At 37.4% G+C, this 11,467-nt stretch overlaps 3 protein-coding genes across 3 annotated transcripts; all 3 read right to left on the reverse strand.

Moving 5' to 3' along the window:
- Positions 1–1,646: 1,646 nt before the first annotated feature.
- Positions 1,647–3,171, reverse strand: LOC138870714 (uncharacterized). Its single transcript, XM_070148546.1, has 2 exons — positions 2,696–3,171; positions 1,647–2,298 (listed from the first exon to the last, which is right to left on the reverse strand). The coding sequence occupies exons 1-2, from the start codon at positions 3,169–3,171 to the stop codon at positions 1,647–1,649; spliced, it is 1,128 nt and encodes a 375-aa protein (XP_070004647.1).
- A 234-nt stretch (positions 3,172–3,405) lies between these two features.
- LOC138870715 (uncharacterized) lies at positions 3,406–4,752 on the reverse strand. The gene is made up of 2 exons (XM_070148547.1): positions 4,302–4,752; positions 3,406–3,848 (listed from the first exon to the last, which is right to left on the reverse strand). The coding sequence occupies exons 1-2, from the start codon at positions 4,750–4,752 to the stop codon at positions 3,406–3,408; spliced, it is 894 nt and encodes a 297-aa protein (XP_070004648.1).
- Positions 4,753–4,832: 80 nt separating this feature from the next.
- On the reverse strand, positions 4,833–6,988 carry LOC104236667 (uncharacterized). Its single transcript, XM_009790646.1, has 2 exons — positions 6,416–6,988; positions 4,833–5,726 (listed from the first exon to the last, which is right to left on the reverse strand). The coding sequence occupies exons 1-2, from the start codon at positions 6,986–6,988 to the stop codon at positions 4,833–4,835; spliced, it is 1,467 nt and encodes a 488-aa protein (XP_009788948.1).
- Positions 6,989–11,467: the final 4,479 nt, after the last annotated feature.

Below are 11,467 nucleotides of genomic sequence, written 5' to 3' on the forward strand. Positions count from 1 at the left end.
ACTTGTTTGTTAAGGTCAAGATGATCGAAAATCGTCGGGTGATTTTTTTGTTAACTAATTTACATTTTATAAGGTATAAACATGTATTTATGGTGTAGGTTCCTTTCATCCATTTAGGTTGCTCTGTCATGATCGTGATTCTTATTATCGATATTGATATCTCTCTTAAGAGTGTAATGTAAAGTTGGCTATGCAAAAAAAAATGATGCGGTGGACTATCCAATGTTAGGATTTGTTTGATGTATATCTTATTTATCATTGTTGCAAAACATAAAAGTACAGGAATATATTTTCCGACAAAATTGAGAGGATATTCTTCATTTTCACGGGAGAAAAATGCTAAGTTATTAGGATAAACATATACTTGCTAGCAAATTGACCCGTTATAATTTATGCATCTATACATTGTTGTCATATCCTTTATAGATCATCCATGTACTAGGTATAAGCTTCTTGATAGTCCAAAATTTAAGCCATTTTCTTGCAAATTTTGTTTATGAACTTAAAATATAGTAATAGTTCAAGTGCTAGCTAGAATAATAGCGACCAATACCTTTTAATATTTTTTTACAATAACTGTCACAAGTTTAAAACTATAGTCTTCAAAATACCTATTTTTCAGGAGTTTAAATATGTATCTTTTGTAATTTGAGTTGAATATGCGCGTCTTTGCAAATAAATATGACTTGATAGTGCTTATTGACTATTCTGTTCATCTCTTGTCACCCACTTCTTCAACGTAATCTGACATGAAAAAATTTGATGTTTTGAATTCTATTCTTCTTTTATGTTTAATTTCTTTAACATTCAAACATTTGTTGGACAAAAAGTAAATTATCCCTTCATAAATCATATTAATTTATTAGTTCATAATACCAACCATAAAACAAAATAGTATTATTTAGTGATATTATTGTAAAATAAACATAAATTTATCGATCCTATCACAAAGAGTTGTGTTTTTTCAATAAAATAACTACATTTTACATCATTCTCTCGTGATAGATTTTCATGAATTAGAGATATTCCCAAAGCTTGGAGTGAATTAAATATCGCAATAGTCCCTTTCATTGAGTGATCATGTGTATGCACATTGTTGTGTTAATTCCCAAAAAGCCAAAATAAGAAACAAATGAAGAAGCATATATTTTATGAACTTCAAATTGGGATCCAATTCAGCGGCGGATCCACAATATTTAAGAACTAAAAATCTGGAATCTGGACTTGATTTGTCTCATGAGTCTCCCTTTTATCAACATGATGGTAGTGTTGAACGCTTACTTTTCAGCATTTTTTCTTCTTTCCTTCACAATTGGTTGATTACTCCTATGAATATTCTATTACGTACATGTTGGTATGACTTGCAAAACAAAGAAGACTCTTTAATCATAATTATTATTCATTGTTCTATAAATATAAAAAAATCTAAAAGAGCCAAATTGTGCAACATTTTTTTTATGAACTATACTGGGAGTGTTGTATTAGCCAAAAATATAATTTGAATATACAACATAAGGGTAGAGATAACCCTTTAAACATAACGAGGAATAGGCGATGAAAACATAGTTCGCCTCCTCAACCAAAAAAATATACTAACTAACAAAGAAACTAGCCTTGTCGTATTTGTTTCTTATACAAGGAAACTGCTATTTGTCAAGCAAATATAGGCCTTTGGCTTGCCTAGGAAGTTGATGGCTCGATTCGAAGTGAGATGATTGCTGCAATTCCACTGCCCTCTTTGCCAAACTGTCAGCCAGTTGGTTAGCCTCTCGGTAGCAATGTTTGATCTGAATATTAAGCATGTTGATAGTGTCTTTGATCTTATTCACAATATGACTGAGTTTATAGTTTGTGTCACCGTCTTTACGGAGGATCTCTATAATGTATAGAGAATCCAATTCAAGAATCACCTGACTGAAGCCATTTTGTTTGCACCAATTGAGACCACACAGAGCTGCTTGGGCCTCTGCTATGTTATGATTCTGGGCAGTCGCTGGAGTAGAAAAGGCCATGATAATGTCTCCATATTCATCTCTAACCGTGCCTCCTAGACTTGCTTTTCCTTCCCTCTGAAGAAAGCTCCCATCAGTGTTTAACATAACCCAACCCATATCTGGCTTAAGCCATCGAACCACGAAACTTTTGTACCCGGGTCTAAGCCTTGTAAGAGTATCACAGAAAGAATTCCAAGGGAGCTTTAGGCCACTATTAGGATATGCTTTGTTGACTGCAGCTTCAATGCTACAAGTTATCTGTTGCTTAAGTCTATACTTGTTGAAATTTTTTTGGTCTCCATACCTGCAGGCACAGAATTATTTCCAAAAAACCAGTAAATAATAATAGGGGTAATATTTAAAATAAGTCTATGGACATCATTGGAGGCCTTTGATGTCCACCATTGGTTAATTATATATCTAATAGTATAGGGGTGGTGATGTATGCCAAGGGCATTTCCAAAGAGATTCCAAATCTAACTAGCAATTTAACCCTCTACAAAAGCATGATTAATATTATTGGAATTAGGATTACTACAGCAGTTACATCTGAAAACTATTTGTTTGCCAAATTTAATAATCACATCATCAAAGGGGAGTTTGCTATGCCATAACCTCCACATCATAAAGGACATTTTAAAAGGAATAGCTAAGTTCCATACCTTATCTATGAATTGAACTTTTGGGTTAGAATTCCTTACGAGATTCCATGCACTATTGTTTGTGAACTTGCCATTATCCGAGAGAGCCCAAAAAAATTGATCTTCCTTGTTTTGATTCCAATAGGAATAATTTGGATTTGTTGAACCAGTTGATCTGGTAGGAGCTCCTTCAATTTGTTTGTATTCCATTGACCATCAGAGATGAATTCCCTTACCAGAAGTTTGGAATTCCTTGGATTATCAGGGAACAGTTTTTCCAGCGGGCCATTAAGGGACCAATTGTCCCACCAGAAGTTACTAGAGCCAGAGTTAACCTGCCACACAATATGATTTTCTGCAATGTCTCTCATTTTGAGAATATGACTCCAAGCATGGGAGTTACCTGGAGCAATCTTTTTAGAGCCAAAATGAGATCTAACACAATATTTATTTCTAATGAAAGTAGCCCAAAGAGATGATGTGGACCTTATCCTCCTCCACCTTTTCATAGCTAGCATGTTACTAATGTCTTCCATTTTCCTAAGGCCAATGCCTCCTTCGTCAAAAGCAAGGGCAAGATGATTTCAAGAACTCCAATGATATTTTTTATGATCCTCAGGGGAACCCCAGAAGAAATTAGCAAAATATTTCTCAATTAACCTAAAAACTCCCTTAGGAGGAGTCATAACAGAAAGAGTGTACACTGGAATGGACTGAAGAACATTCTTAACAAGAGTAACCTTACCCCCATGAGACAGCATTTTGCCTTGCTAGCCATTAAGCCTTTTCACAATTTTGCTAATCATGTTATCAAAAAAAACAATTTTCTTCCTATCCACATACAGAGGACAACCAAGATAAGTAAAAAGAAAATTTTTATCCATAAAGCCAGAGCATTTCCTAATCCCGTTAATTCTAGTGGCAGTAGTATTAGGAGCAGTTAAGAAGTAACTTTTATCCCTATTAACCATTTGACCAGAACTTCTTTCATAATTATCAATAACATTCATAACCAACTTGATAGAATTAGAACTACCACTACAGAAGATAATAATGCCATCAGGATAAGCAAGGTGGTTGATCTTAGGGACATTTAGGGGCATGGAGAAGGGAATGAAGTTAGGGTTTCTGTACAAAGAGTTGAGAGATCTAGATAATACTTCAACAGCAATAATTAAAAGAGTAGGGAAGAGAGGGTCCCCTTGCTTAAGCCCTTAAGATAAAGAGAAGAATCCATGTCTCATACCATTAATGATGATTGAGTACCATACATTGGAAAGGAGATTGTGCACTAAATCAATCCAATTATCTGAGAAACCAAATTTTCTAAGCACTGCATGTAAGAACTCCAAATCCATTCTATCATACGCTTTAGCTATATCTAGTTTAATAACAACATTACCCCCATGATTATTATGAGAAATATTGTGAACAATTTCCTAAGCTAACAATACATTCTCATAGATGAGCCTATCCTTAACAAAGCCGTTTTGATTGGGGGAAACTATTTTATGCAATAAAGTGTTAACTCTAAGAGAAACAATTTTGGAGATAATCATGTTTGTAAAGTTAGATAAGCTAATGGGTCTAAAATCCGAGAAAGTAGAAGGATTGTCAATTTTAGGGATTAAAACCAAACAAGTATGAGAATAAAATTTGGTCAAACCTTTTCCTTTGAAGAATTCTTTCACTAAAGCAGTGACATCCCTTTCAATTATATTCCAACAACTCTGAAAGAAAGTGCCATTGAAGCCATCTGGTCCTGCTGTGCTGTGAGGGCTAAGGCTAAAAACTGCCTCTTTGATTTCAACTTCCCCTGGCACCATGCTAAGCATGCTGTTGTCATCACCTAAAATACAAAAAGGAATACAATTTAGGATAGAATTGTTAATAGTAGGAGGGGTGAGATTAAAGAAATTTTGGAAGTGTCTCACAGCTCTGTTGGCAATCTTATCATCCCCCTTAATCCATTTTCCTCTACTATTTTTGATACGGTTAACTTGTTGCCTTCTTCTCTTTTCTCTAAGGATGGAGTGGAAGTATTTTGTATGCTTATCCCCTTCTTCAAACCACTTTATTTGAGATTTTTGCTTGAGCATGGATTCTTGAAGAGCCATCTGATATATTGAGCATGAGCCATGTTGACATCTTCTCTACTCTTTTCAGAGTTATCTTCTATGTCAATATCCTCCAACTCCTAAAGTTTATCTTCCCAATTGATAACAGCATCATTAATATCACCAATTTCCTTCCTAGACCATTGGGAAAGTCTTTTACTAAGAGCTTTGAGTTTACTTTGAAGGATCCATATAGGATTCCCAGACACTTCAGTACTCCATGATTCCCTCACTATATCAAGGAAGCCCTCAATATTAACCCAACAATTTAGGAATCTAAAATAGGAAATATATTGGTGGGTTGCACTCAGGTTCTTCATAAGAAGGGGCCTGTGATCTGAACTTGTCCTAGCTAGATGGCTAACAGAGGTTCTTTGAAATAATTGATCCCAGAGATCATTTACAAAAATTCTGTCAAGCCTCTTCCAAATTTTCTTCCCAGATCTTCTGTTGTTGCACCAAGTGTAATTAGAACCATTGTAACCCATGTCAATGAGACCACAGTTGCTGATACAGGTTTGAAACTCCAGACTTCTATACATCCTGTGAGGCTGACCCCCTAATTTTTTATTTGGATCCATGATAATGTTGAAGTCCCCTCCCACACACCAAGGGGTATCAATCACCATACTATCTAGCTCAAAAGAATGCCATAAGTCCCTTCTATCTTTGGATTTGCCTTTAGCATAAACAGCAAAAATATATATGTCCTTACCAAAAATATTTTGAAAGTGGATCGTGATATGTTGCTCACTGATGGCAGTGACTGTAGTAGTGTTGTAGGAGTTCCAAAAATACCAGATTTGGCCAATATTATTGCTGCAACAATGTTGGAAATCCAAGAATTTTCTATACCCCTCCAATTTATCATTAGAGACAAAAGGTTCAAAGATAGCCACATATTGAGAGTTGTTAATGTTAATAAGTTTCTTTAGCCTGTGAATGACTTTTTTGGATCTAACTCCCTTAATATTCTAAAAAAGAGCATTAATCATTAAGATCATATAGGGGGTTATCTTCCTTTTGATTCCTCCTTATAGAGGGATGGGTTCTGTTCCTGTTTTTTCTGCCATTTTCCTTGTTTCACTCCTTCCTCTCCTGTTATTTTGGTATTGATCATCCACAATGGAAAGAGAATTTTGGTCTTTTTTGCTCTCCTCATGTTGTTTGTTCGACTGCTCTACACCTTGACAGCTTTCAGAACTGATTTCTTCTTGAATGGGAATTCGGTTACCATCTTTATTTTCATATAAATCCACAACAAGTTGGAGTCCTGGAAGGTTACTTATCTCGGTCGGGACAGTAGAAGAGCTGGAGTTACCACTTTATTCTTGGCCTTTTATCCCTTCGCTATTGTCTTCCTATATGTTTTGAATATTTCTGTTATGCTTCTGCAAGTCCCCTATTCCATTGCTCTCTATCAGCTTCTCAACAGAACTTTTACTAATATTCTCATCATTTGGATCTTGTTGGGAGATGTTGTTTTTTGTAGTTGGGCTCAAAATGCTTTCTTCAATGGATTGTCTTGAGAATTCATTTTATTTGGCTGTTGAAATGTTTTCCTCTCTTCTTTTACTGTTGGATGGTTTAAACACTACTTTGCTCTTCTTTTTTGGCAACTTTTTAGGCTTCTTCTTCTTAGTCTTCTTCTTTTTTTCCTAACTGATGTTGCAGCAGATTTCTTCCTGTTGCTGTTTTTCATGTTGTTGTTTTTGGCTGATTTCCAGACTTGGCAGCTTTGGAGATTCTCCATTGCTACTTTCATCAACCTTGCTCCCTTCTTGTTCTCTGACTTACTGAAAATCCTCACTACCTTGATTTTGTTTCTCTTCCTCTTCTTCTTGTAAATTTTCAACTTTTTTTTCTCCAATACTCTGCAATTGATTATATAGTGACCAATTTTCCTACAGTGCTTGAAATACTTCGGGACTCCTTCATATTCCAGTTTCTGAGTGTAACCTTTGAGAGGGGAGTCTTCGTATTCTTGGCCAACAAATACACTTTGAGGAAGTGTCTTTAGAAGGTCCACTTCAACTCTGATTTTCGCCATACTTGGCCTAGTTCTTCCTATGGTGGCAGCGTCCAAAGCAAGAGGGGTTCTGACGGAACTTAGGAGTTGTTTTACATAATGCCAATCATGCATATGAAATGGTAATCTTGGCAATAGAACCCAAGCCGGAACGATAGGTAAATCTTCTTCTGGTTTAAAATCCGGCGACCATTTTTGAAGCCACATTTGCATACCATTAATTTTAATGACCCTCTTAAATCATACTAATTTCCAATCCTCCTCATTAAATAAGTTAATGAAAACATTATGGTTATCAAAAACCCTAATTCTCACTGACCCCTTGAGAGGACCAATCTCCTTGAATCTTGATCTAATTCTATCAATTTGGGGACGGGGTCTTAGAAATCGACCCACAATTGTGAAGTTACAAGACTCAGCCATTGTCACACCTCCTTTTTCCGCGCCCGGGAGGCGCAGGGGAGTTTTTCCAATTAAAGGACAATCGAAACGGGATTTGTTTATTTATTTCAGAGTCGCCACTTGGGAGATTTAGGGTGTCCCAAGTCACCAATTTTAATCCCGAATCGAGGAAAAAATAATGACTCTATATTACAGTCTGCGTACCAGAAATCCGGATAAGGAATTCCGTTAACCCGGGAGAAGGTGTTAGGCATTCCCGAGTTCCGTGGTTCTAGCACGGTCGCTCAACTGTTATATTCGGCTTATTTATCTGATTTTTAATACAATTATGAACCATGTGCAAATTTTATCTTTTAACCACTTTATTAATTATTATTATTAGGAATGTGAACGTCGCTTAAAACATGTCTTTGGACTGCGTCACATGAAATGCACCCACAATCCGGAACATATCTTATTTGACGTTTTGGGATTTGGATTTGGGTCGCATGAAATGCACACCCCAAGTTTTAAGAAAGTAAATTATTAAACACGCGCCTAAAAAGACTATCGCGTTATTATTTTTGGGAAGGCCACGAAATTCACTAAGCGGCCCTCCTGAATTCTAAGTAATTTAAAACAAGTATTTACTGAGGGCCCCGCAATTTGTATTTTTATTCGGCGAGGCTCATCTCATTCTTATTTTAAAAGGATATCCTATAGCAACTACGTTTCTTGTCGTGTTTGTCTCTATCAATCGAAAGCAGTAGATAGTCCTAATTAATTAATGCTTGCAAGTTATTTTATAACAGAATTCGGAAATGCTAAAATCAGGAACAAGGCTGCGTGCACAGTCAGTCGAATAAATAATCATGGGCCCAAATTCGACCCATGCGTGATGGGCCAAACCTGGGCCACTGCTTGCTCGAAGCAGGCCGGCTAGGCCTGTTTTGGCCTGAACTCGACCTTTATGGGGTTGAGATTGCAAGTTTGGTGTTATTTGTCTTAACAGGTGGTTTACTAGTTATATGAGACCATCAATCCGAAAAGGAATAACTTAATCCTGGATGTACAGTGTTCATACTTGGTATACATTACAACATATACTGCAAAGTAAACTAAAATCTGAGATGCAACCTATCTCATTGAACATATTATCACCTATCAGCATACATATGTAAGCTACCATTTAGCTAACTTATATTGATATACACTAGGCATACAGGCTGCTTCGATTGTCAACACAAGAATGAAAATTATCATACAATACATGATATCTAATATAACAGTATATATATGAAAATCAACTTCAAGTCTTTTTCCTTTTTTTTTGCATTCATGCTCAATGTTCCAATTACATTTGATAGTGCCTTGGTTGCGTACCTGATGTAGAGGAACAGAAGAAGAAGGAAAAGGATCAGCTGAGTAGCACACAACAAACAACAGCAATCAGCAGATTCACAGCAACAACACAGCAACAAACAACCAGCCAATAATGATGAAGCTCAGCAAAGAGTCGAACAACAAATGGACAATCCCAGTGGTGTCCACAGTCCACAAACAAACAACAATATTTCCCAGAACCAAAGAGAAACCAGCAAATAGTCGAATACCAAACCAGTGATCCCAGAAAAACAGAGTGGGAAACAACAGAGATAGCAGAGTGTTCAATGCAGCAAACACTAACAGTTCAACAACCAACACACAGCTCAGTCAATGCAGACGACAGAACTTGGCCAAGGCAGCTTGACCAATATGAGTTCTTATTCAACTTTCAGATGGTGTTTGGTTACAATCTATTTGGAAACTAACTTATGTTTTCAGCTTTCTTTGAACTCAGTAAACCTTTCTTTAGACTAAAAGTTTCAGCTTTAAGACTAAAAATTCCAGCCTTTTTTCTCTTTTCTGAAGACTAAAAAGTCCAGCCATTTTTAAGTTCTCAAATGGCCTATTTATAGGCCAAATGAACCAGTGCAGCTGAGCTGCCTCCCCTGCCAATTGGCAGAATACCCATACCCTTTAAGCCCATGCCTAAGCATCTTTGGTGTCAGCCCCTTTGTTTCCCACGCCTGGTCTTTTGTTTAATCAAGAGTTATGGGCATCATTTTATTATTCATTTCAAGCCCCATACTCTTATGTCTTGCTCCCCATTGGTATTAGTTTAATCCTAAATCAGTACCCTACTTGTCAGCTCATTTAAACTAATCTTTCTGCCCTTTTTAACACCCCAGAATACCCCTGCTTAACCTTGATTATTACTGCCCTGCCTATTGCAGCCTCAGGGCATTTTTGAACTGGCGAAAGTTCAGATTTAAGACTGCCTGGACTGAACCATTTCAGTCATTTTTACAATGCAAACCAACCATTTTAAACAATGCTGGGGCATTCAGTTAGTGGCAACGTTCAATTAGTCATGCGACCTTATTAGCTCGTTCGATTCATTAGTTATAGAAACTAATCAACGACATTTATCGAGTCGACTATACTAATTATAGCAGGTAATAATCAGTCGCTCATATAAACAATACGTTCGGGGACCTAAAGGGCATCAGACAATTTTGTGTTCAATTACTGGGAACCTATATAAGTTTATTCATGCGACGACTATACTAATCGGACATGCTTATCATAGGATACATTTAAATCATACACAGAACACAATCGACCAAATAAAAGGTCTTTACAGAGAAGAAAGAAATTAAGAAACTATCAGGAAATAACAAGCAATTACCACAAAGCATGCTAATGACTTAATCAGAACCAAACAAAGAGAAAAGGAAACTTACCGAAAAAGTTTGAAATCAAAACGGACCCAAATCTGACTCGACTTCGAACTCTTGAGGCCGAACAAACTTTAATCAGGGTGTTCTCACATGAGAACACCTTGATTAAGGTCTATTAGACCTCAAACCCTTGTCAAGACCGGCCGGATTCCAAGGCTATTAGTGTTCTAGGTTTTGGATCCCCAGATCTGATTTTTAGGGAGTTGTGGGTAGATTCGGACCAAACCAAGCTTGGTTTGGTCACGAGGAAGGTCAGGGGAGTGGCTGATACAAAGATGGTGAGGTTTGGTGTAGGTCCGGGTTCGACTCAAATCTTCAAATGAAGATTCGAGACGAACGAAAGTGATTCGAGGCAAATGGATAGTAGATCCATGTTCAGGAGAGTGAGGGGGTCTTAGGGTGTTCAGGAGGTGGTCACCGGCGTTCGTGCCGCCGGCTTTAATGGCGAAGGAGACTAGGGCGGCTGCTAGGGTTCGGGGGGTTTCAGGTTTGAGTTTGGGGACGATGAAGGGTGGGGTTGGTATAGGGGGTGCGGGGTAAGGGCTGAGTTTATATATGGGGAGGTTGATCGGATCTGAGCCGTTAGATCATATGATCTCAACGGCTTGGATCTGAGGGTGGGAAATGAGACGGGGTCGTTTGGTAGTTAAACGGGGTCGTTTGGTTTAAGTGAGGGGTTGGGTCGGATTGGTTATTGGGTCGGGTTTGAACACGGGTTGCTGAAAATGATCCTGGACCGTTGGATTGGATTGATTGGAACGGCTGAGATGGATTGGCCTGAAACGGTGTCGTTTCAGGAGGTGTCTGGGCAACCGGATTTGGACTGGGCCTGAGTGCTGGTTGGGCCAGTTATTTTGTTTAATTTTTGGCCCAAACCGATTTCCTTCACTTTTGTTTTCTAATTTCATTTTTTTCTTTTAAAACAAAAAATAAAAATAAAAATAATAAATAACGAAATTAAAACTAAACAACAATGCAACATTTTAACATAATTACCACAAAATTATTTAAGTAAGTTAAAAACCTAGAACAAACGATGCACACATATATATCTATTTTTTGAATTTTCTTTTACTGACCGAATTATGGTTTAATCATCCTGACATACATATTTTGTTTGTTAATGATTAAATGCAAAAATGGACAGATCCACAAATGACTAACAACACATGTCACGAAAACTCAAACATTTGTACAGCGAAACCATTTGTTACTATTTTTATTTTCTTTTGGAGCGATTGCTCGTAAAGCAAAAATCACGTGCTTACAGCTGCCCCTCTTTGCACGAAGACACGAAGGGTTTTCGCGCAAAGATAAGCGAGCGATTTTTGCCCGTCCGAATACTCCGTGTGAAGCATTTTTTGAAAAAGATTTGACCGAACCTTTGCTTCAGAGGTTTCCTACATATCCTGGGCTGAAACAGGAATCAGGTCAATGTAGTTCGGGAAATTTTGGTAGCTGGGACTACCGTGTGACTGTATTGCTTGCTGCTGTTGTGCGCTGTCGCATGCTGCTGTAGGAT

This window comes from Nicotiana sylvestris, chromosome 6 (genome assembly GCF_000393655.2).
Source record: "Nicotiana sylvestris chromosome 6, ASM39365v2, whole genome shotgun sequence".
NCBI classification, from domain to species: domain Eukaryota; kingdom Viridiplantae; phylum Streptophyta; class Magnoliopsida; order Solanales; family Solanaceae; genus Nicotiana; species Nicotiana sylvestris.

Coding starts and splice junctions, on each gene's coding strand:
- LOC138870714 (XM_070148546.1), bottom strand. CDS start 3,171: ATGGAAGACATTAGTAACATGCTAGCTATGAAAAGGTGGAGGAGGATA. Junction 2,299..2,695: donor ACAATAGTGCATGGAATCTC/GTAAGGAATTCT, acceptor CTGTGCCTGCAG/GTATGGAGACCAAAAAAATT.
- LOC138870715 (XM_070148547.1), bottom strand. CDS start 4,752: ATGGCTCTTCAAGAATCCATGCTCAAGCAAAAATCTCAAATAAAGTGG. Junction 3,849..4,301: donor AGAATTCTTCAAAGGAAAAG/GTTTGACCAAAT, acceptor CTTTATCTTAAG/GGCTTAAGCAAGGGGACCCT.
- LOC104236667 (XM_009790646.1), bottom strand. CDS start 6,988: ATGTGGCTTCAAAAATGGTCGCCGGATTTTAAACCAGAAGAAGATTTA. Junction 5,727..6,415: donor AGAAATCTGCTGCAACATCA/GTTAGGAAAAAA, acceptor GCTCTTTTTTAG/AATATTAAGGGAGTTAGATC.